This window comes from Felis catus, chromosome E1 (genome assembly GCF_018350175.1).
Source record: "Felis catus isolate Fca126 chromosome E1, F.catus_Fca126_mat1.0, whole genome shotgun sequence".
NCBI lineage: Eukaryota > Metazoa > Chordata > Mammalia > Carnivora > Felidae > Felis > Felis catus.
In genome coordinates this window covers 44104280-44130138 of record NC_058381.1, presented here as the reverse complement: position 1 = coordinate 44130138, position 25859 = coordinate 44104280, and the positions used below count along the sequence as shown (strand labels likewise).

The following is a 25859-nucleotide window of genomic DNA, read 5'->3' as shown; positions in this document are numbered from 1 at the left end:
AAACCTAAAAGGGTCCATCATTATGTGTCAGGAGGCTGGAATAAATGTCCTATTTTCCTTCCCTTTGAGGGGCGGGGCAAGGAGAGGTGAGGGGCTTCTCTTTCCCTGCTCTTTACATGTACTCATCATGACCCATCCCCAGACGACCTCCTCCTCTGTTCTCTATTTTAGTGGCCGAACCAGAAAGAACCCTTGACTCTAGTTTCCTCCTCATTACCACACCCGTTCATCCCCAAGTCTTTTCAGTTCTGCCTCCTAAACATCTCTAGAGTCCATCCACTTATAGAACACCCCCCCTCCCGCTTCCAGACCACCATTATCTTTCACCTGGAATTCTACAGTATTAAACAATGATTACTCCCTTCTGATGTTTTCTCTACATCAGGCAGAAAAATGTTTCTTAATCATAAACCTGACATGTGAGTCCATTATTTAAAATCCTTTAGTGGCTTTTCATTTCCTTACAGTAAAACTTCAACTCGTACGAGATGTAAGACACTTCACGTCCAGGCTCTTTCGTCACCTCTTCTGTTTCAACTCTCACCAACCATTTCCCACACATACCACACCAACATCTCTTTATTTTAATTCTTACTGACTATATGTCAGTTCCTGCAGTGCTTCTGAATTTTCTCACTCTGAGCCTCCTAATATTCAGTATGCTCCTCTCGGAACAGTTTCTTCTCCGTTTTCCACTGGTTGTGTATCCTTCAGGTCTCAGCTTAAATGTCACTTCCTAAACTTAGGACACCATCGTTGATTCCATAATCCTCGGTGTCAGTGAGGATAGGCTAAGCTATGCTGCAGTACTGAGCAACCCTCAAATCTCAGTGGCTTAACATAACACGGTTTAATTCTTATTCACACTGCATGTCCATCATGGCTCAGAGGGGGAGCTCTGCTCATTGAAGTTTCTCAGAGACTCAAACTAACATGTAACAGAGGCTCCATCTCACATGTGATGGCATGATAGCCGAGGCCAGATAAAGGGAACATGGTGAATCGTGCAGTAGCTCTTAAAGCTCCTTTCGGAAAGTGATCTATATTTCCAGTCACATTTCATTAACTGACACAAGCCCCATAGCCATCCCTGACGTGAGAGGGGGTGGAGAACTACAGCCCGACCACATGCCAGCTCGTGTGTGGGTCTCCCCAGTGACTACCCCAGCTCTTTCGCTATACAGCACCATCTCATCTTGTATTTCCTCCAGCATAGTAGCGTCATGCTTCATTATGGTTACGTGGACCTGCTCCCCCACTCCAGTTTTTGCGGAGGTGGGATTGTATATGTCTTTTTCGTTACTCTCTCCATTGCCTTCATTAATGCTTGACACATAATAGGAATTCAAAATTATTTGTTGAATGAATGAATAGACCAACGCTCTAAGATTTGGCACTTGACCCATTGTTCTTTTACCTCTACCATTTCTCCTTGAAGATATCATCCCCTCTCGTGGTTTCAGCAATCACTGACTGCCCTGAAGGTGAGCCCCATACCCTGACTTCAATCGTACATCTCCAACTACTTGTTGATATTTCTGCTTGAATTTAAAATGCAAATTTACTCTTACAGAAAATATTTATTGATTACTTTCTGGTAAGGCATTCTATTAAGTAATGTGAGGATACAGAGATAATTAAGACACCACTTGCCTTCAAAGGGCTTATAGTCTAGTATAATACAAGGAAGAATACAATGGACCCTTAATATGTATACAATATACAAAATGCTGTACCAAAACGGAACAGAGACAAGTGATTTATGGCAAGATGGAATTAGAACTTGTGTCGTTTGAACCACCAAATCCACTGGGCAAGTATAAATACTATTCTGTGCCAGATCCTAAAGACAACACGAATAAAGTTTTTATCCACCTCACAATCCAGCGGGGAGATACATAGCTGAGGAGGCAAGAGTAAATGGGATTTTAAAATGGGATTTAACACATGTGGGAGAGTGAGCAAGGGGTTAAGGGGACGGTGGAAAGGAAAGCAAGCAACAGAGGTGTTCTTTCACACACGCAAGCAGGAAACCTTTATTAAGCACCTGTGACATGTCAGACATTGCAAACCTAATACTGAGGAAGACAGTTCCTACCTTAAAGAACAGATAGCATGTTGGGAGGAACCTACTATCTAGATTGTCCACTTTGCCAGGGTTTTTGTTTTACATCTTTGAGGGTGACTTTTGAGCATAAAAGGACCGTGTAGAGCTAATTTGAGGCTTAAAGAATGAAAAGTCAGGGTGCCTGGGTGGCTTAGTCGACTGGTTGAGCGTCCAACTCTTGATTTTGGCTCAGGTCATGATCTCACAGTTTGTGAGTTCTAGCCCCGCATTGGGCTCTGCGCTGGCAGCACAGAGCCTGTTTGGGATTCTCTCTCTCTCTCTCTCTCTCTCTCTCTCTTTCTCTTTGCCCCTCTCCTGCTCACGCTCTCTATTAAGTAAACAAACAAAGCTAACTTTAAAAAAATGAAAAGTCAGCATACTAAAATTTTGTAATTTAAAACCTAGTTTTTCAACACAAAACAAACTTTTTTTTTTTAACGTTTATTTATTTTTGAGAGACAGAGAGAGAGCACAAGTGGGGGAGGGGCAGAGAGAGAGAGAGGGAGACACAGAATCTGAAGCAGGCTCCAGGCTCTGAGCTGTCAGCACAGAGCCCGACACGGGGCTTGAGCCCACGAACCATGAGATCATGACCTGAGTTGAAGTCAGACGCTTACCTGACTGAGCCACCAAGGCTTCCTGAAAACGAACTTTAAAAAAAGTTCAGTTACATCTCTTATTCTATTTGTAAGTCTAGTGACATTTAGCAGTTCCTTTAAAGGGGACTTTTACAACTTAATTAAATTTCTTTTAATATTTTAAATTATATTTACCCATTTAAAGTATTTTGTTTTCTCTTTGAAGTACTTCAGTTGTTTGTCTAACAAAACATTTTCAAGGTAATTATATTTACTTAATGATAAGTTAAAATACAACTAATAATAAAAGTATGGTGAGCCTTAGATTATCTTTACTATATGAAAGGCTATTTATCTCTTACCTTCCAATGTAAAAGTTTATAAAAATGAATTATCCAATTGTGTATTTTAAAGTTTTTTTTTTTTAATTTTTTTTAACGTTTATTTATTTTTGAGACAGAGACAGAGCATGAATGGGGGAGGGACAGAGAGAGAGGGAGACACAGAATCGGAAACAGGCTCCAGGCTGTGAGCCATCAGCCCAGAGCCCGACGCGGGGCTCAAACTCACGGACTGTGAGATCGTGACCTGAGCTGAAGTCGGACGCTTAACCGACTGAGCCACCCACGCGCCCCTATCCAATTGTGTATTTTAAATTGAACTAGCAAGGCTAATCTAATCTTCATACGGTAAATTTTCTTAACTGTTACTTTAGAGACCAAGTATACACAAGTTGTCTTTAAATTTGATATGAAAAATATTAATATGGAAGGCTTTGATTTACTTTATTTCTGTACCTAATACTTAATTATCTATGGTTAAAAGATAACCATTAAGGAATATTATGCTACCCCAAGCAAGATGGGTGGAGGGGTGGCTACCATCTTGGTGCATTGAGGTTATTTATCAACCAGAAAGACCGGGCTGGGATGCAGGAATTACTTCTTACAGATGACATCTGTGAGATGCCCTGAACCCCAGTTATAGTCGCTAGAATAGGAACACCCACATTTATGAAAAGCCTGGTCTCAAGGCCTTGGGCACTTACATTCAACTTTACGTAAATTAAATCTTCTGTCTGGCTTGAAATTGCTACATCCTTGTGAGGATATAACGATTTCCTTTACTGCTTGCTTTAATTTGCATTTCTTTCGCTGCCTTAAGACAATGTACTGTTATCTTTTGTCTGGTTCTAAAGATACATCTATCTGATCCTTTATAACCAACTTTAACTCTTCTGTAAACATTTTAACCATCAGACCATGGTCTGATTTGAGTGAACAGGATTCTTTCAGTGTTATTCTTGCTTAGCCAGGGCCACAACTCTTATAGATAATAAAATGGCATCTAGTTTTATTCTGTGCATCCCTTGTGGCTCCATCTAGCTCTTGAGTCACAACACTGAAGTCACGCTCCTGACATAGGAGAGACCATTGTGATAATTTGATGAGATTTGCCAGTTGATTAATGACCAGCATTCCTCAGCATGCCTGTGTGTGACACATCCAGCTCGTGGGGCTGAAAATAGCATCACCCTACTTCTTGCTCAGCTGTGATCCAGTTGTGTCATCTTGAGCAAGTCATTTAACTGCTTTGGGCCTCAATTTCCTCATTTTTAAATGGCAGGAACTCTTAGTTTTAAAATCCTATTGTCTGTTAAATTCTAATGTAGTAGAGTCTGAAATATTGGTGTTATACTGTGCTTTGTTTAGGCATTGCTCAAGAATTAAGTAAATTTTATCTTTGTGGATATTGTCATAATTATGGAGAGCAGCGAGATAATAAATGGTTTTGCTTTCTTCCAGATCTTTGATGATGCATACAAATCCCAGCTTAGTTGTGTGGTTGTAGATGACATTGAGAGACTGCTTGGTGAGTCACATAACTTTTGCCATTATACTATCTTTGCCACATTACACTAATGTCTCGCAAATTACAAGAGAAAAATAATGGGTATCTGTAAACTATAGAGCAATAGAATTACTTTTGTCTTACAAAGAACTATGTTCTTATATGCGAAGTCAGTGATGGTTTTCATGTTAAATATGCCTTATGACCATAACTCCATTATCAACTGTTTTCCCATAAGGGCCCATACCTCATATTATTTTGTTTCTTCCACAGAGTTCCCTGCCCATAATAAGCGGTTAGTAATTTCCATTGCGTGATATATTTGCTGTTTTGTACCTCTGAGTTGCCCATCCGTACCCCAGAGTTTCCACTTAGGAACTTTGACAGAACTAAGTAGGGGAGGAGGGGCATATGAATGGAGTGAAATAACACTTGGGGATAAGCTGCGAGTGCCTTGTACCTCAGTGTCTGTTCTTATAAAACAGAGACAGTGTTTCCTTCCTCACTCATCCCATGGAGTAATCGTGAAGACAAAAATAGGATAAATATGTTGAAAACATTCTGAAAGTTAAAAGTGTTCGATGGTAATTCTTAAAAATATTGAGTAAACATCTCCTTTGCTTAAATGCACTCCTACAGGCTACAGAAATGAATAAGACAGTCCCTGCACACAGTTCATAAGGTGTAGTAATCCCCCAGTAAATGCCAGAAAAGTGTTGTTACTTACATTTTATATCATTGCAAAAATTAGATAAATCTGGAATAAGTGCATTATAATAGTCACTCAGGATGCTGTGATAACTGTACTGAAATGGAACCCACATGGTGACTTCATAAACTTCTTAAGGTACTACCCAACACCTGAGTAATCCCTTCTGAAGCTATCCAAAATGATTCCAGCGAAACTGTACTTACCAAATTTTCCTCATGATTTTCAGACTTGCTTTAGCCCTCTGTTATTTATTTTCTCGTTTCTTAAGGCAATGTTTGTTATAAAGCAAAGACATACCTTTATATATAAAGGTGTATCTGAGGTCTTCTTAATTTGGTAGTTTTATTTAGTGACCCTGGGGTTTTGGTCTGCTATTTTTGATACATTTCGGCCCAGTTTATAGGATTATTTCTTTAAAAGCTTTTAAGCACAAACTCATAGCTCTGTGTAAATTCCTTTATCTAAACACAATTGAGATGTGTGGTCATAGCAACACTACTATGTCAGGAATGTGTGCCCTCTGAGTATATTTTCACTTGTATGAATAGTTATTATCTGTACTTGTTTGTTCATTTATTCGACAAGTAAGCTGAGCCCTTACTACTGGGCTAAAATTAGTAGGGTCTCAAAAAATAAGATGCTGTCGCTATAACATATATTGGGAAAAACGAATGCAAAGTAGAATGTGCCATATGTTCTGGATATTCAGAAAAGGGAAAGATCACTTTTGACTTCAGAGGGCTAATGCCTGAAGGTCGTTCTAAGCACAATACAGAGAAAGCTGAGGAGGTAGCATTCATGCTGAATCTTGAAGGATTAGTAGAAGTTTAACAGAAAGTTGTAGAAAGTTCTCTGTTCTTCCCCATCTGAGGACCAGTCTTAGTGGCTCTATCATCATTTCAGTCATTTTGAAGTATCTTACTTACGTTATTATTTGCCATCTCCCCCCCCCCCCCCCCCCGCCCCCCACTACCCATTTTCTGGTATGTTTTGTTGCTGCAAGCTTACTATACTAATGTGGTTTGTGGTCATTTTCTGGAAATGCTTAGTAAATATATCTGAGTTTTTTTCTTCTCCCTTAAAAAGAATGTCTCTGAATATTTAAAAAAAAGAAAAAATGTCTACCTGAACTCAAAATGGATATTTAGAAGCTTTTTAAAAAAAATGTATGGGTGAGAGTTCTTACATAATGTTTTAAGCATTTAAGTTATTGGAGATATTTTTTTCTAATTATCATTAGTTGCCTGACAGTCACTTGGGGCTGTGTTTATTCTCGATGCAGAAAAATCTGAATGTTTGGAATATGTGCATATACGTATCGAATCCCTAAAACAGAGCAATATTTCTCTTCCAGATTATGTGCCCATTGGCCCTCGATTTTCTAATCTGGTATTACAGGCTCTTCTCGTGTTACTGAAAAAGGCACCTCCTCAGGTAAAAATAATACAAGGAACCTTTCACAGAGTTTTTCCAGTAAACCGCACATAATGGTGCGAATGAGCTGGCAAATAAGCAAGCGACCATAAACATATAAAATTCTGTTGTTGAGGGGCTTTTGCAAAATCCTCTGGTTTGGCCTTCGATTTGAAGGTAAATGATTTTCTTAACAGAGAAGTGTCCTTTTCTGAAGATCTCAAAATCCTAGTTTCGATTGGTGTTCTGTTCTTGTTGTTCTATAAATTCCCCCCCATATTACACATCCCTCCCTGCCTCCCTCTCCCTTGAAAGACTATGATATTCGTGTAGGAGGGATTAAATGCATGTTTCCATTTGTCTCATTTATCATTTCCTAGGTTTTCCTAAGAATTTGTATTTGGGAAAATTCATTTCCCGTAGGCAGATTTTCTTCTTCTTTTCTTTTTAAAAATTTTTACAGTTAAGCTTGAATTGTTTCTCTTGTGTCATGTGGCACTTTTGAGTAGGGAGTTTGTAGCCAGGATCTTTGTTCATGTGGTTGCATTTTTACTGATGCTGCTATTGGAGACTGGTGATTTTGATAACTTAACACATTTAAAACTAATCTACAAGGGTTGGTGAAATATGTTAATTATGTAGAGGCTTCCAGAGCATGTTTGGCTATGACACAAGACCCAAATTCTCTTGACTGATTTTATATACTGTGACCTTGAAGAAATGCCAGACAAAAGCAGATACAAAGGGGTTAAGCAGTAAGTTGAGAAACATCTTAATGTCTGTATGGGAATCTGGTATTTGAAGTTAGAGATTCTAACTAAGTTACGTGGAAAATATTTAATGTTGGTGAATCTACTTTTTAATTTAACAGTTAAAAGTGTGTGTGTGTGTGTGTGTGTGTGTGTGTGTGTGTGTGTCAGAACTAAGTGATTGACTCGTCTTGATTTTCTAAGATTTTTTGTTTTTTTGTACTTCTAGAATAGTTAAAAGAAACAGAAGGTACAACAACCTTGAAAATTTACTGCGTACATGGACTGTAAGGATTTTGTAATCATTTTTCCATCAACTATCATTCCCAGTAATTGCAGTTTTAGCTCATAGTAAAGTTAGAGAAGTGAGTATATTTTTCCCTTTTCTGATTCCTTCAATAAGTATGTAAATAGACACAGCTAAAGTTGCTGACAAAGGATATACCCCCGAATCACCATGTATATCACCTACAAAAAGAATCCTTTCTTATGAAATAGCATTTAAAAATTACCAAATTGGGAGACTTTCCAGGCATTTAAATGTGTATTTTATTCAGTTTTTAGGAGAAGGAAGAATAATTTTTTAATGGTATTTTTTAAACTGCTTGTCCTTTACACTGTTAAACACATTCATTTAAAAAGAGAGACATACCTTAGTTGAGAATACAAATTATTATTTGTAATCCAAAATAGATACCAGTAGAAATAAAATAGGACATATTAAAAAAAAAGACAACCCTTTAAAGACTTAGTAATCACTTTCCATTTTATAAAAATAATTGTAAAATTCTTGAGGAAAGGAACATTATCTAATGTTTTTAAATCTTAACATCTGGTACAGGTTTATACAGATGTACTTCATGAATAACTTATTCAACAAAAAACATAGATAACTTCTTTTCTTTTTAACTTTTTTTAAAGTTTATTTACTTTTTCTGAGAGAGAGAAAGAGAGCGAAGGAGGGACAGAGAGAATCCCAAGCAGACTCCACACTGTCAGTGCAGAGTCCAACGCAGGATTTGAACTCATGAACTGTGAGGTCATGACCTGAACAAAAAAAAAAAAAAAAGAGTCGGATGCTCAACTGACTGAGCCACCCATGTGCCCCTAGATAACTTACTTCTAAAGGTACTTTTTGCGTGTCTCCTCATTTTGGTGGGCTTAAGTATTTTATTTTGTACTGTAATTTATATTTGTCAAGGTACGATTAAAGTGAAAACATTCAAAAATAAATAAATTTCAAATGACCAATAAGCACATGAAAAGATACTCCGCATCCTTAGCCATCAGGGAAATGAAAATCAGAGCCTTAGTGAGATACCACTTCATACCTACCAGGATGGCTACAGCCAGAAAGTCAGATAGTAACAAGTGTTGCTGTGCATTTGGAGAAATGGGAACCCTTATACACTGCTGATAGGAGTATAAAAATGGTGCAGCCTTCGGGTCTAGTTCCTCAAAAGGTGAGAGATACCCTACGACGCAACAATTTAGGTATGCACCCCAAAGAAGTGAAAATATTATGTCCACACGAAAGCTTGTAGATACGCTCATAGCAACGTTATCCATAATAGCCAAAAAGCGGACACAACCTAGATGTTCACAGATAAAATGTGCTATATGGTATATGGATACAGTGGAGTATCATTCAGCAATAAAAAGGAATGACGTCCTGACACGTGCTGTCACATGGATGACCCTTGAAAACATGCTAACCGAAAGAAGCCAGTCACAAAAGACCACATATTGTTTGACGCCATCTGTATGACATGTCCAGGATTGGCAAATCTGTAGAGTCAGAAAACAGACTCATGGTTGCCTAGGACTGAGAGGGGTGGATAGGGAGAATGAGAGGTGACTGCTAACGGGCATGGGGTTTCTCGGGGTGTTTCACATGTTCTAAAATTGATCATGGTGATGGTTGCACATATCCGCAAAAAACCCTAAAAACCATCGAATTGTACACTTTACCTCAGCGACTTGTGTGTTATGTGACTTCCATTTCAATAAAAGAGGCACTTAAAAAAAAGCGGTTGCTGAAGCTACCTAATTGATGAAAGGAGGGTTATGGGGGAGCTAGAAGCAAGAAGTGAGCATCCAAAGTACATGGTCCGGCTTGGGAGAAGTCTTAGAAACAGGGATTGGATCATTCAAAAGGGATGTAGAACTAATTTATCTAAGGGCCGCAAAGGAAGGGTATAGGAATATGTAAGAAGTCAAAGATAGATCTGGTCGCCTTAGTGATTGGAAATGGCAGGGATTCTCTTTTAAGGAATACCAGCCCATCCTGAATCAGGATTGGGTGACTCTGACCCGGCCTGATAGATGGTGGCCTGCTGCTTACGTGAACCAGTGGCAGAAGAAGTTATACTGTGTCCAGTATTTCTAGTTGGCATACATTTGACAAAATGAAAATATGCTGTCTCTGCACCACCTTGCTTTTTAAGTCAGTTTATATTCTCTCAGGAGAATTCAGGGAAAAATTTCAGGCTGTGATCCGGTGTCGAGAAGATTCGTCTTTCTACAGTGGAAGCATTCGCTCCACCGGACCATCAGCCATGTAGGTTTTTCAGGTGTTTTCAATTAAATATTAAAAGCTCATGAATCCGAGGGTCGCAGAGCCACCTAGGGTGGTAGAAAACTCTTAGTTATTTGTATCATTGTCAAAACAGAAAAGTTGAAGGCATTTTTCTTTAAAAAGAGGAACTGTACACGTATACAATATAGTAATCATATCAGCCACAGAATTCTTAATATCGCATTTGTTGTGATTCCAGCTTTCACGTAGAAAAATTATGTGTGCATGTGTGCACATGCTCAAATAAAAGAATCCCTTCAGGGGCACTATGTTGTTATGTATCAAGATATTCTCTTTTCTCCTCCTCCCCTCCCCCCACACCCCTCCTCGTTGTAAATTGGCTTATTAAAACTGGTTCACAAGCCTTCTTTTTTCCCCTTTGTGATTGCTTTGGTCTTGGATTTTCAGTGTAGGACTAAAAATTCAAGTCAGATTTCAGTTACCAGGATAATTTTCTTTGAATTTTAAATTTTTCTAAGTAAATGCATAGATTTTTAATGAACCCGGTATTCAGTGGGTTTGCTTTAAATTTAGCTGGAGAGTTAATTTCATGATTGATTTATTAGCCCTTTGAAAGTATAAAAAGTGGTATCTGTAGTTCATGAAGACTGAAAAACATCATCACATTTTGTTTAGCATCTTTTTAAAACCAATTAAAAGCTTTTCTAAAATGGATTGAACAGGAGAAAATAAAACATGTTCCCTAGGTCTTTATTTCAATCAAGTTTCCCTGTGTTGTGCAGGAGAAGAGATCGAGGGGGGGTAGAGGACTGAAAAGGGCTGTCCCAGCAGGGAGCCACGCCGGAGAAAAGCGCTGCTCTGAGAACTCAGCGGCCGCGGCTCAGAAAGCCCCCGGCCTGCTTCATCTACATGCAGAGTCACACAAGGCACGGGGGCGCTCACCGGCACCACAGAGGCTTCACATGTGCTTCCCTGCTGATTCCCGTGAAAAGCTAACAATTGGCTCGGAGGGTAAAAGACCACTGCAGTTCACCCTCCCTGAGCTGGATGTACAATTTGTCCAGTGTTAGGAAATGTCCGGCTTAGCAGTGAGAGGCTTGAAGACACCCCTCCTTCCAGTGAGATTCCTAAAGCCGGCTCTTTTACTCGGTGACACTGGGGCTCTTTTCAGGTTCTGCGGATTTATGGAAGTTGAGGGGAATGTGCTTTTCAAGATCAGGAGGATGAAAAGCCTTAGTCTTAATGTCGAGGAAGAAGCAGTAGCAAAGCCGTAAGGCCAGGTAAATCTCCCCGCAACCTGCAGCACCGACGGCTTTATTATTTTCCTCACAGATCTCTTCTGGCACCTTTTTTTCCTTTCGAGAGACAAAATCAAGTGCCCGCAGAGGAACTCCTCAAGCTGTAAAATGACAGGACTTCCCAGTTTCCTCAAGTGCGGGAGTAGTTAAGCCCATTAACCTGACTGCTTCAGTGCTCAGTTTACTTGACACTTGGGGGGAATCAGTTTGGAAGACGGCATCTGTGTCTACCAGAATGGCCTTGTGATCTGTGGAGAACCATACCTTTTTGAGTTCCGGTGCTTCCCAACCTTTCTCATGTAGCGGCATAGAGAAAACGGTCACATCTGAGGAGGCCCGTGGGTCAGTGGACGCAGCCACCCCAAGGGCCACCCAGCCTTTCCCAGGGCTGACGAGAATTGACATCTGAGTCCACCCTTAACCTATGTGCGGCATACCGGTTGGAAAACTCTTTGGCAGCGGTGAACTCCTGTAAGAGAAGATCACTCCAAATTCATAGCAATATTACTGAAGTAGAATTCAGACCTCATGGTTGTTATTAGAGTTTCAGTTAAAATACAAAGTCGTTGAGGGTAAAAATAACTCCCTCGCTGCTCTGGCACCTGGGGATGTTACCGAATACGAAAGAAGGAGGATTTAGGGACAGGCCTGGGACAGGCATCACGTGTAAACCAGTAAGAAACTGCCGAGAGCTGCTGGTGGGAACTCGAGCGGGCGTTATTTGTGTGTCCCGTGGATTTCGTTTTGACGTCACCGGTCTCTAGACAAGATTGCCTTTCGTGTAATCCTTACACGACATCTGAGCGCGGTCTTGCTTCAGAGATGGTATTAGGAAGTCTTGGTAACATTAAGCAACTCTTCAGGCTTTGGGTTTCTTCAGCAAAATAAGCAGATAATGGAAGAGACTCCAAATCGTGCAGGCCCCAACATGAGTATCTCCCCATCTATCTGTTCAAAATTAACTCTGGCTAATGACTACAATATGACTCAGTAAGATGTATAACCACTTTAGGAAAGAGGTGTAGTCATTTTGCCAGACACATCATTGTAATCACCGATGTGGTGATTCGTGCTTTGGACTTCTTTGTTGAAGAAAAGCTGTATGATGGTGGACAACTTAGTGGCCCAATTTTTCCATTTATTAAGTCAGTGATATTAAATGGCTACTGTATTTTATAAAATTGCCTATACTTTGCTTAAATCTAATATGCACATAGTACATATATATGTAGAATGATTTTAAGTACATAAATTACAGTGAAAGACATTTGGTGAGCCCTTTCATAAAGCGTTGCTACAGATATCTGCTGAATAAAACCATGTTTTCAGGGGCGCCTGGCTGGCTCAGTCGGTAGAGCATAGAGCATACGAGTCTTGATCTCAGGGTCATGAGTTCAAGCCCCACGTTGGGTGTGGAACCTACTTAAAAATAAATCAAGTTAATAAATAAATTAAAACAGACACATTAAAATACATGTTTCTCAAAATCGGGATTTTGTTTTGGTTTTTGGTAGAGCACATCTATGATAGGTATTAATGAATACAAAAATTATAAAACATATACAGTATTTTCAGCCAACTCAAAATTAAGTATCTAAAGTTTAATCAGCAGGACACTGCTAATGGTGTCGAGACAATAGCCTCTCACTGCCAGAATGTCTTCAGGTCTAGCCCCATCGCCTTAAATATATTATTGTGACATGACATCGGTGTTAGGAAAGTGTTGATTTTTAGTACCATAGTATTCCACGGTGCCGTGAACCTTGTTATGACGACCCCCTCTGCAGAACTTCCTCTTTGTGTTGGAGTCAGAAAACCTAAGTTGGAGTCTTAGTTCAGTCAACTTTGAACTAGTCCCTTAATATCTTTGTTTATTTCTTCATCTGTACAATGGAGGTAATTCTCCCTGCTTTACTTACCCCAATGAGGGCCAACTAATGTACAGTGTAATGTATAGTGAAGTCCTCTGTAAACCCATGGACTACGCAGGTAGAAGGTATTAATGCTTTGTTATAAAAAGCATGGAGTTACTGAAAAGTAGGAATGTTTTGTTGTCTACAGAGCTTGCCATTTGTAAAGAATAGACTTACAGAGTCTTCTCCTAACATCTTCAAAAAGGGAATGAATGTCTGTCCTTGTTTTGAATATGCCCATTAGTTGGGGCTCCAGGGTTGACATCTCAGATACTGTTTGTTCCTGTTTTGTTGCTGTTTCAAAGTTCTCAGAGGGTCTCGTATTTTGTGAAGACTATTGTATGGAACTAGAAATACATCTTCTGGTTTTTTTTTGTTCTGTTTTGTTTTAAGAATAGAGGTACCTTGGGGAGCCTGGGTGGCGCAGTCGGTTAAGCGTCTGACTTCAGCCAGGTCACGATCTCGTGGTCCGCGAGTTCGAGCCCCACGTCGGGCTCTGGGCTGATGGCTCAGAGCCTGGAGCCTGTTTCCGATTCTGTGTCTCCCTCTCTCTCTGCCCCTCCCCCGTTCATGCTCTGTCTCTCTCTGTCCCAAAAATAAATAAAGGTTGGAAAAAGAAAAAAAAAGAAAAAAAAGAATAGAGGTACCTTTAGATAGTCCACAGAATCTTTGTAGCTTGTAAGACAGGAAAACTAAAGAATGCAGCCATTTTTCTGTAGCAGATTTTCATGGAGAGTGAGTTCAGGGTTCCAACTTGGAGTGCCCAGGCACAACTTGCCTCATGTGCAGTACTGGGGAAAAAACAAGTACCCCCTACTTCCCTATCTCCCATTTGCTGGAATTAGAAGCTTCCTAAGTGCTCTGGTCTGGGAATTAAAGACCCCTGTTATAAAAGGAAGAATGAAATAGAGACGGGAATGTCAGGGCTCAGCTGGGAAGGAGTAGACGGAGGACTAGGGCTTCTGGCCATTGTGAGGTCCCCACGGACACTGCCTATTAACATTTATCCTCAGCCTCCAGGGACTGGCCCATGTACTGGCTCTTTCCCTGCAGTCGCCTGTTGCTTGTGACTAAAGCTTCCTTTTCTCCCAACTCAAGGTGGAACAAAACAGTGTTTCATAGAGTCTCTCCTACCTTCTTGTCCCTAAAACAAGCACACAGATCTTTGGGGATTTCCTAGGGCTTTCTACTACCTGGCATGACAATGTTGGGTGAGAAGAGACACTAAGGGGAACCTTACAAAAGGTCCAGAACAATCCATCAATATTCCTGATAGTTATTGGGATATAGATGGAACGAGGTCTTGATCTTTTTAAATCACTCCTTGGTCTATAACCACATCTTCCTCTTGACAGCCCTCCTTATACCTCACACTGGGGAATGGAGAGAGTGCTTCCACAGGAAAGGCCCCAGACAGTCCCACCTTTGCTTTGCTTTGCTTTGCTTTGCTTTGCTTTGCTTTGCTTGCCTGCCTGCCTGCCTTCCTTCCTTCCTTCCTTCCTTCCTTCCTTCCTTCCTTCCTTCCTTCCCCTATTTAGGCTATGTGGATGATAATATTCACTGAATGGCTATTTTGAAGGTGGTGGGTGTTAACCACACACAGAACTGGCATTGGCAGTGTAAATAAGAGCACAGGAGTTAGAATTCAGAGACTTGAATTAGAACCCAGTCACTTCTGAGCTTCAGTGTTCACTTTTCTAGAATCGGAACAGTAATAATACTGAGGTTGAGGATGTGAGAATGAAATATGATAAATGTTTATTGTAGTTCTCTGTAAACCGCAAAGCACAGCTCAGTTGTTAGTGTGCGATTCGCCTCAAAGAAAACCCTGACCCTGTCTTTCCTCACACAAAAAATACATAAAACTGACAAAGCAACCCACCCATATCAAAGGAGTTGGGCTCCACGTGGCTGCTGCTGAAGAAACCAGCCCTAGAAATGCTGGCAAGAAAGAGCATAGCGGCTTTCTTGGCCCGTAGCTGCCTGCCATCTTGCTCCCGTAGCCCCTGCCTCCTTACTTAGCCTCGGAGCGAGTGGAAGAAGGGGGCAGTTTCCAGAATAAGAGGAACAAAAATGGGAAGGGAGGACAGGGAGAAACACCAGGTGACAGCAGTCAGATGGAAAATTCTGGCCACCCAGCTAGTGACCCGTTATCTGTATTAACTGGGCTTAGGTCAGAAACTTCCTACATAACTGTCAAATCACCTTTCACTTAATCCTCAGTTACTCTCCGAGTGTGCTTTCAGTCGTAAAGGAGAAAGGACTGGGGGAGGTGTGCCGAAATTGTTTATTGTGATTGCCTTTGTCTCAGTGGCCCCTCAACTTTCTGAACGCATACCCCTACCAGTCAAAATAGCATTTGAGCTCATCCTTCCAATATTTTAATACATCTCTTCTTCTGTAAGATGATGTTCATTTTAAAACATACGCAAAAAGGGTGATTTTTAAAAGAATGCAATCAAAGGAAGTTCTATTATTTTTCCATCTTAAAAGTACCCACTCTATCCTAGATGATAGGATTATAGGTGATTTTTTTTCAACTTTATTTCCTATACTTTATAAATTTCAACACTATGCATTTATTCATAATCAGGAAAAAAATGAGTATGCTCTTTTTCATTTTTAACTAGCAGCATATAACTGTCAAAACTCTTTAATTCCAATCTTTCCAACTGATGTGCCATTTAACTAACACTTAAATGAATGTACCTTTGTCTCTAAGCTTGTCTACATGTAGCTTTTTTTAACCTTGTTTTTTCTTTTTTTTTTATATATATTTTTTTCAACGTTTATTTATTTTTGGGACAGAGAGAGACAGAGCATGAACGGGGGAGGGGCAGAGAGAGAGGGAGACACAGAATCGGAAACAGGCTCCAGGCTCTGAGCCATCAGCCCAGAGCCTGATGCGGGGCTCGAACTCACGGACCGCGAGATCGTGACCTGGCTGAAGTCGGACGCTTAACCGACTGTGCCACCCAGGCGCCCCTAACCTTGTTTTTTCTTAAAAAAAATTTTTTTTTTAATGTATTATTTATTTTTGTGAGAGAGAGAGAGACAGACACACAGAGTGTAAGCTGGGGAGGGGCAGAGAGAGAGAGGGAGACACAGAATCTGAAGCAGGCTCCAGGCTCTGAGCTGTCAGCCCAGAGCCCAACGCGAGGTTCTAACCCACAAACCGTGAGATCATGACCTGAGCCGAAGTCGGACACTTAACCAACTGAGCCACCCAGGCACCCCACCTTGTTTTTTTCTTTTAAGGCTGGTTTAAGGTCTGGTGTATAAGACACCTGTGTCTCTGAGAGGACAAGTGTGAGGGTGCCTCATGGCTCTCACAGTTGACCTTGGACACCCACCTGGCATACCACTCAGTGTTTTGCTTCCAGTCAGAGCTTACGATGCAGGAATGCCAATGTGACCAAGGTTGACTAAGATAGACAGTGACAGTTGTATTACGTTTCATGGAAGGGAGATGGAAAGTTTTTTTTCCATCCAAAAATATTTCTTTCGACGTGCCAGTTTTGAAATATTACTTCACAGGATGTATGCTTTCACTAGGATGTGCATTTCATAAACATTTGTTCCAACCTATAGAAATACAAGGATGAGTGAGCCACTACACTGTACCTTCCCTCAAAGAGTTTCAAATCCAGGGCCACCTGTTCAGTTGTCCAGTTTTGTACAAGGTCAAGTGACAATTGAGGGTTAACATTCAGCCCACACTGTACTCACTAAGCCATCCACCCTGGTGTGGGGCTGCATCTGCCCTGAGTAGGGTTGCTGGATTTAGTAGACAAGAATAAAGGACGTCCAGGTAAATTTGAATTTCAGAAAGATATCAAGCACTGCATGAGATATACTTGTTTGGGGCATACCTGGGGCTTTGTCTGGCAGCCTTAACCCTGAGAGTTACTCATACAAGGTGCTGGGGCTTTGGGGAATGGGCCTAGGGTAGGGGCATGCTTCTTTCTAGTTCATCCCCCTAGGAGGGGTACTCTTTTTCTAATCGAAGCTGACTGGTGTCCATGTCAGTATCCAGTGAGGGAGAAAGATGTGTACACATGATGTATCTAGTTAATTTTTATAAGTTATGTGGGTTCCAGTGGAATATAAAGGAAAGCACAGTCAATTTTCCTGAGAGAATCTGCAAATGTTTCACAAATAGTTCTTGATCTTGGTCTTGAAAGATGAGTAGAAGGGAGATTTATCAGGGCCATTGTGCCTTGCTAAGGAATTCCAGCTGTGAAGCGATGGGGAGAGACAGCGAAGGATGTGTCTATGCAAGAATTAGCAAATTTTTATTATTTACACACTAACTGACACTTGGAAATTTAAGGATATGTTTTGTGTACAGTTACTTATCTCAGGCTTCATATAGCATATTCAGTTTCACTGGAGAGAGGAATAGGAATTCATAAGAAATGAAAAGCTTTATTTTTTTCCAAATGGCTAAAGCTTAACTTCTGTAAATATCAATTGTTATACTTTAGCCTTTTTTTTAAAGTTTATTCATTTGTTTTGAGAGAGAGAGAGAGAGAGAGCATGTGAGCAAGGGTGGTTAGGAGAGAGAGAGAGAGAAGGAGAATCCCAAGCAGGCTCCGCACTGTCAGTGTTGAGCCTGATGTGGGTCTCGATCCCACGAACTGAGAGATCATGTCCTGAGCCGAAATCAAGAATCAGACGCTTAACCAACCAAGCCATTCAGGTACCCCACTTTAGCCTTTTTTTAAGAGAAAAAAAATTGTTACATACCTGTTTGGTGTCTGAAGCAAAGTATAATAAACAGTATGGTAAAGAATAAGGATCATCATTACAAATCATAATCACATGAGTCAGTAATACCACAAGTAACAGCAAGAACTATTGGGATGTATAAGACTCTGCCCATGTAGTCATTAAATGGGTCCAGTGTGCCCTGTTTTGTTTTGTTTTTATTTTTTGGTACTTTTCCTTGTTCCTAATGTTTCTTAATGGTTTTACTATTAGCTGTTTCTAAATCCCATTGAATTATGTCAGGCACCCTGCCTCTGATGGTTCCCACTTTTCTAATTTGCTGCTTCTGGTCAGCTGTGCACTAAAAAAAGGCAACCGCAAGGACTCATGAGTTGTTTTATAAAGTAGGGGTAACCAGGCCACAAGAGCTGAAGGAGCTTTCCTGTGACTATACCTGGGCCCCTTCCTTCATTAAAAAAGTTCAGTATTTTATTTTCCAACTGTTGGTATTGAAAACATTTTACTGGGGTGCCTGGCTGGCTCAGTTGGTAGAGCGTGTGACTCTTCAGCTTAGGGTTGTGAGTTTGAGCCCCACATTGGGTATAGAGATTACTTAAAAATAAAATGGTAAAAAAAATTTTTTTTCTTTGACCTGAAAGTTTTTTGTTTCTTCGGATGTAAAAAAAAAAAAAAATCTGAATATTTTTGTGGGCGCTTCGAAGTTTAATGGGCCCTGTGGCTGCTGTGCCCACTGTGCCTACTGGATAAATTGGCACTGGCAGCACGGAGTCACTTGAACCTCACTTTGTTTTGTTTTGGTCCCAGAAGTTAGAGTATTTTTGCTTATATCTTGGTTCTTGTCTGTGTTCTGGATAGCTGAAATTGCGTAGCAGATTGGCCTCCAGATAAGTGAGGTGCTGTTACTGGGCATACCGATCCATTCTGTAAAATATCTTGGACCTAAGAGATAATTACAAACTGGTAGAAAACTCTGGAAAGAATTTTAATAAAGAGGAAGGCTGAGAATAAAAATCACAGAGATAGAAATTAAATGAAAAGGAAGGGGGCGCCTGGCTGGCTCAGTTGGTACAGTGTGCAACTCTTGATCTTGGAGTTGTGGGTTTGAACCCCACATTGTGTGCAGAGGTTACTCCAAAAAAATGAAACCTTAAAAAAAAAAATGAGAAGGAAGAAGAAAATTGACCTGATTAGAGAGCACAGAGGTCACAGGCATATCAAAGGCATATCAAACTAAAAGTTGAGAGAGGGAGGGAAATTTTCTGTCGGTGCAAGGCTGAAGAGTTTGGATTCACTAAGTAATCAGTGATCATCTTAGTTCAGTTTTGTTTGTTTGTTTGTTTGTTTGTTTTCATTTATTTTTGGGACAGAGAGAGGCAGAGCATGAATGGGGGAGGGTCAGAGAGAGAGGGAGACACAGAATCGGAAACAGGCTCCAGGCTCCGAGCCATCAGCCCAGAGCCTGACGCGGGGCTCGAACTCACAGACCGTGAGATCGTGACCTGGCTGAAGTCGGACGCTTAACCGACTGCACCACCCAGGCGCCCTCATTTTTTTTTTTTAAAGTTTATTTATTTATTTTGAGAGAGTGTGTGTGTGCGGGCAGGGGAGGGGCAGAGAGGGAAGCAAGACAGAGAATCCCAAGCTCCGCACTCATGCAGAGCCCGATGCAGGACTCGATCTCACGACTATGAGATAATGACCTGAGCCAAAATCAAGAGTTGGTCATTTAACCAACTGAGCCACCTGGGTGCCCCTTAGTTCAGTTTCTAATGAGAGAGAGTATCTACAGAACTATTCCTTTTGGCACTAAGAATACTGTGCCATGGTCAGTACAGCTCTATTTGCTTAATTTAAACTTTTCTCCCAAGAGCTCAAAGATCGTAATTTCTAGGTGATGTATCTCCCTAACTCATAATTAAGAGGTCAGCCATTGCTGATAGGAGTTACAAATTATACAGATGAGAACAATGCACAGCAAAGCATAATGGGAATATCAAAGAGGCCTGAACTCTAGCTTCAGCTCCCTGCCTGGGTATAGAAGCTTCAGACAGGTCACTTTGCCTCTCATCCCAGTTTTCTCTACAAAATAACCAGGGGAGGACTAGGTAATCTTTAGACGAGGTAATCTTTAAGAGCGACTCCAAGTGTGAAATCTGATGATTCGGTGTCTTTTTCACATATTGGTACTGAAATATTCTTAATATCACAAAGTGGTCTGCTCTTGCTATAGTAATTATTTTAAATTATTTGGGGTGAAGTTTCTCATTTCATATCCAATCTGCATCATTCATTCCCCTCCTGATTGTCCTCTGTCCTTCTTACAGCACCATGAGGATGGTTACAAAGACAGTAGACTAAGAATTTGCTTCAGGGTACAGTCTGATGGAGCGTTTAAGTGTAGTCGTCAGCCTAGTTGTAGCATGATTTATTTGAAACATCCTTCCTTTGGTATTCAACTTAAACATTTAGCTACAAAAAAAAAAGTTACAGACATTTTGAGCATGAGAAATCAGAAATGCATGCAGGATATGCAAAGAGGCCCCATTCCTCTCCTTTTATTGTCCAGACTCTGGTTGTTTTTAATGGTAGTCAATTTTTTCTCTTTTTTTGGGGGAAACCAAGAGTTGTAGGAGATGCTTCATAATACTTAATTCACTATCTTAAATTAATGCCCTCTAATAAATCTCATCTTTTCCCTGTTAGAGAAGTCCGTATTTTCCGATCAATAGCTTAACTACTCATCAATCACTTGATTAAAAGAGAGAGACGACAGCCTTATGGCATCTACTTACGTTGTAAATGTAGCATACGTGCCGCTCATTCTGGATTATTTTCTTGAAAACTTGTTCTAGCGTTCACCACGTGAGGCTCCAAGATATAGACTCTGAAATGGTAGATAGTTAACTTTCCTGTTGAACACTGGCATAACGTGCATTTCTCCAGGGCCAGAAGAGAGACTGTAACAAGGAAGGAGTGATCTGCTGCCCTTAAAGCCGACAATGAGATCAGCGTTCATTTGTTCAACACAAATTTATTCACTTCGCAGGATGTTCAAGGCACTATGCTGGCCCTGGATATATCAATAAACCCCAACAGACAAAACTCCTGTCCTCCCGAAGGATGACCAGCAGTTAATACAATAAACAAGTAAAGACAGTAGTAAATGAGTAAAATATAGAGCATGTTAAACCATACAGTGGAAGAGAGAGCAGGATAAAGGGAGATGAAGAAGGGGAGACTGGTTTTAAATGGCGGAGCATGGGGGGTTGTGTGGGCCCAGTGGAAGAGGTGGTGTGCAAGCAATGCCTTGACATTAGGGAAAGAATCACGTGGATGGGAAGAGCATTCTAGGCGGAGGGCGCATAGGAGTATCTTCCGTGCGCCAGGCGTGTTGTGCTCACAACCACAAGAAATGAAACACGACTCCTACCCCCGGGGAGCTGATAGTCTAGGAACAAGATTCAGACTTGCGAATAAATGCAGCGATAAAGTTGTACGAGCACTGTGGTAGGTAGAATGTTTTTTAAAGGTCTCTGTATTGGCTAATACAAACTAAGTAAAAATGTGTGAAATTATTCCCATTCCAAGAATGAAGCTAGGGTAAGGGGTGGACTAAAGCACGGCTTACCAGGAATGCTCCTTCACACCCCTGCCCTGAGCAGACCTTTCCCTCAGAAGCCTCTTGACGAGGCCACTCACTCTCACCCACTCCACGATTCCAGGGGGTGTTTGATCTTTCGTTTGGGCCCTGACTGGGCCTCACTGCCACCTGAGTCAAGCTGAAGATTGGAGCTCTCATCTTCCCCTAAGAGGAAGTGTTGGCTCTCTGGGAGAATGCACTCTCTGTGCATCATTTGCTGCCAGGGCCCTGTGTTGGGAGGACAGGGATTTCCAGGCACCCCACTGCTCGCCCACGAGACCTGACCCTGACCTAATCCTAACCTGACGGGGCCCCCGACATCCTAGGCAGAGAATGCTTTTTCAGGTTCCTCTCAAGACCTATGCATTCAAGCTTGTGTCTCCTTTCATTCTGGCCTCCTCCGACCGCAATGGCCAAGACCCCCCCTTCCCCAAGCATTCTTCACCCGAGCTGGTATAGATAGGATTTGTATCCCACGTGTATGGTTGGGAAGGAGACAGGTACTCAAGTTAAATCGTCTACCCCAAGTCACACGATTATGAATGATGGAGCCTGACCTTTTGCTACCGCACTAAACCACCTGGCCATTGGGGGGACTTGCCTCTCCTCCTTTGCTTTCTGCCAGCCCTGGGCTTGCCTTCAAAAGGACGGCGTGTGTGAGGTATTGGTGGGACAGCGCGGATCCTTCCTGGGCACGCTGACTTGTAGTGCCGGCACACCATTGGTGCCGCAGCTTCCTGCGGGCCCCCAGACCGGCCTGCCTCCAGCTGCCAGGATCCTCTCTCTCTCCATCGCCGTTCTGCCTCCTCAAGAGCCTTCTGTGGTTTCCTGTTGCTTGTTATACTAAATCTCCTTCCTTAGTTTAGCATTCTGAGTCTTCCTTTTAGTGGCTGCCCACTCCCCTCTCTAAAAAGACTTAGTGCCCTGGCTCAGCTGCCTCCACCACCCACATAGGATTTAGTAGCATTAGAGACCCGTCCCGTCTCCTCCAGGGCCTCCTCTCTGTCAGTGTCCCTACAGTACTACGGGAATCTTCCTAGAGGAACCTACTCTAATAAATCTATCCCCTTATGCTGTGCCCCCACAGCCATTATTAGTTTGTGTTTGCTGATGTGTTCCTTGGTACACATCCTGAATGTCTATTTGCTCTTCCCAGCTAAATTATAATCACTTGGAAGACACAAATCAAATCTCATAATTCCATAAATATCTGAACAGAATAAATTCTTGGTAATGGTCTGATCAACGAGTCTTTTGCTTACTGGGCTTAGAAATCCTTACTATTCTGAACATTTTCACTCTCAGTTACAAAAACCTCAAATTCTAACAATCGACATAAAGTTTAAGGCCCCCGGCACACAGCAGTTTTGAGTTGCACTTTTAAACTCACTTCTTAATCCATTTCAGGGTTTCCAATTGTTCACAGTTAATTCTTCTTACCAAGGGTGTATTACACTTGCTCAGCATTGAATGATATGGAAAGAATGGCCTTTCTTTACTGCATAACTGACTTTACTTTTGTTCACAGGTTAAAATCAGCCCTTCCATTTCACTGCAGTATTATATTGGTGGCATTTTTATTTAAGAAAAAAAAGCTTTCTTCCACATGAACTTTTGTTACAAATCAGTTTATTGGGGCCAATCAATGGGCAGGACCTCTGAAAGGGTGTGGATTATCTGGTTAGTCCTTTGTGTGGCAAAAGGCTTAGATACTGCTTAGTACTTTGTTCATTCTTCATCATGTAAAGAAGTGTTTTTTTGAAGGATCAACACCTGACTGAGCCCTGCCTTTTTCATGGTAATGTTTTCACCTGAGTTGCTTCTTATGGTACCAAGAATTAGTTAACTAATACTTACTTAACCTTGGAACAATGTTTATCATAATCCGATTGGCAGATAGTCATTTTATTTAGGCCTGTTTCTTTATTGTATCAGGAACTAGCAAATCTCAGTAAAGAGTATGCTGGGAACAGTTTTTTTTCCCTTCAAATAAGTTATCACTCTTTTTTTTTTTTTTTTTTTTTCTTTCCACCAAGGGGCATGTTTCCATGCTGTAGACTTAAGCCTAGAAGCCACACATTAACCAGTTGGATTTCCCCTCTTGGGTTGAGCTCTACTTTTATTTTCAAAGCTGACTTTCCTATTACATGCTGCTGGCGGCTTTTCCTCCAAAATGTTCTCCAATATGATTTATTACACTCAGCTTTTTTCATGATAAAGCTTCCTCATGAGCATTACCACTAATTAATAGACAAAATGACCCAACACAATTTAATTATTTGGTAATGATTTTCGGTGTTTTCTTAAAGATGATGCTTTACAAGTCAAGGCCTGAACTCGCCTGGGTCATGGCCTCTCTGCAGTGTTTGCAGTCTTGTTAAACAAGAAGTAAAGCAAAACATAAATTAGTGTTTCCATTATAAGTTGCTCTACATTTCCCAGTCTTTCAACGCTCCGAAGAGCATAGTCATTGCTAACGTTCGAGAAACTTTCACTAGGAAAATGGCAATTCCGTCTTTCTGGAGTAAAAAGCTTCTTCCTCGGTGCTGTTCTTCTAGGGCCAACGCTGCCTTCCTTGAGAGAAGGCAAGATGAGGGAGCTTGAATTATGGGCTGAATGGAGGGAATTGAGGGAATTTGAATTATGAACATTAAAAACCTAAGGAAAAGGAGAGATAACAGTCAGTTACCTTTCATTGTAAGGCAGCTCCACCAGCCTGTGTGGCCTTTAGCATCTGTTAGCCTTCAGAGATCCCTTCCCAAGTTTACAGATGGAATTTCGTGCTGAATGTTAGAGCACCACTCTTCTGTGATAGCGGAAGTGTGGATGTGTTTGTGTTTGTAATTACCTCAGCTCCCCAGGTTTTGTTATTTCACCTTCAGACTTGGGTGTTTCTGCTCCTTCTGGCTTGGAATAGCCTTCCCCTTCATCTTCCTAATCAGCCTACTCATTCCTTAAGACTCTGTTCCAGAGAAGGAGCAGGAGAGGTTTCTGTGCCACGTGTTACCTCCCTCTACCACGACAATCCTGTGCATAATACCTCCCACCTGTCCATGTTGGATCGTCATCATCTCTTTCACAGCTGTCTCTCTCTATATACAACATCTATTCCATATTCATCTAGGAGCTTGACGAAGCTCTGTTGAAAACGTGTTTGGTTTTTAGATAGTTGATGTCTTGAAGAATAGTAATGATTATCCTTCAATTAAACTCCACAGGTATACTTCTTTTTTTTTTTTTTTTTTAATGTGGATTTGTTTATTTTGAGAGAGAAAGTGCTGTGCATGCACAAGCAGGGGAGGGACAGAGAGAGAGAAAGAAAGAGAGAGAGAGAGAGAGAGAGAGAGAGAGAGAGAGAGAGAGAACCCCAAGCAGGCTCCGTGCTGTCAGCACATTAGCCTAACAAGGGGCTCCGTCTCAAACCATGAGATCATGACCTGAGCCTAAATCAAGAGTCAGACACTTAACCAACGGAGCCACCCAGGCACCCCACAAATATACTTGTACCCCATAGTCTTTGCACAGTCATCTGATATGCCAGTCACTAATTGTGCCAGAAGGGCTCAGCTTTCTTTGATATGCCTTTGTTTATGCCTGTGTTTCTTTGATAATGCCTGTGGTTCATTTTCCATTATTGGCACAGTAGGTGGACAAAAACGATGAATAAAACTGTGAATGGCTGGTATGCCTTATTGATAGTAGTGGTGTAATGTTTACAAAACCCAAATTGAAATTGTTTTGGTGTCTGATCTTCAATTTCTTAACATCTTTTCCTGCGTTCATTTTAATGTTCACATAATAATTTATTTTAACATCATGCGTTTCTAAGATCCGTGAATAGGTTTAATTGTTGTATTAAAGGCTTATCTGTGGAATGAGTGTGTACCATCAATCTAGTGACATAGTTTAAAATGTGTTCCTCTTCCATTTTCCCAGTAAACGGTTTTTGGTTTTGGTTTTTTTTAATGTGTTTTCTTCATGAAGAAAGCAGTATACAATTTTGGATTCTGGATCTGGTTTCCATTCCTGTCTCCATTATATATTCGTTGTTTGACCTTGAACAAATTACTTCTATCTGTGAGATTCAATACCCTCATCAGTAGAGATAACACGAGTACTTAATTGTCAGGATTATATGAACAGTAAATGAGACATTGATCTCAAGAGATGCCATACTGTAAATAGGAATAAACGGGAGTCTTCATATTGAATGATGAGATACCCAGACCCCTTCCCCCATCGACTCCCAGAATGCTGGAAACTAGCCTTTAGAGCCCTCAGGAAGGAGGAAGATTCTTCCCTGGGAAAAATGTACACATCTTGACCTT

General features: G+C 41.1%; 1 protein-coding gene across 1 annotated transcript in view; it reads left to right on the top strand.

Moving 5' to 3' along the window:
• Nucleotides 1-25859, top strand: part of NSF (N-ethylmaleimide sensitive factor, vesicle fusing ATPase) — a 149062-nt gene that overhangs the window by 113193 nt on the left and 10010 nt on the right. Inside the window, exons 16-17 of the mRNA XM_023244667.2 lie at nucleotides 4491-4557; nucleotides 6603-6682. Of these exons, the coding sequence (XP_023100435.1) occupies nucleotides 4491-4557; nucleotides 6603-6682 (147 nt within the window). The remainder of the gene's footprint in view (nucleotides 1-4490; nucleotides 4558-6602; nucleotides 6683-25859) is intronic.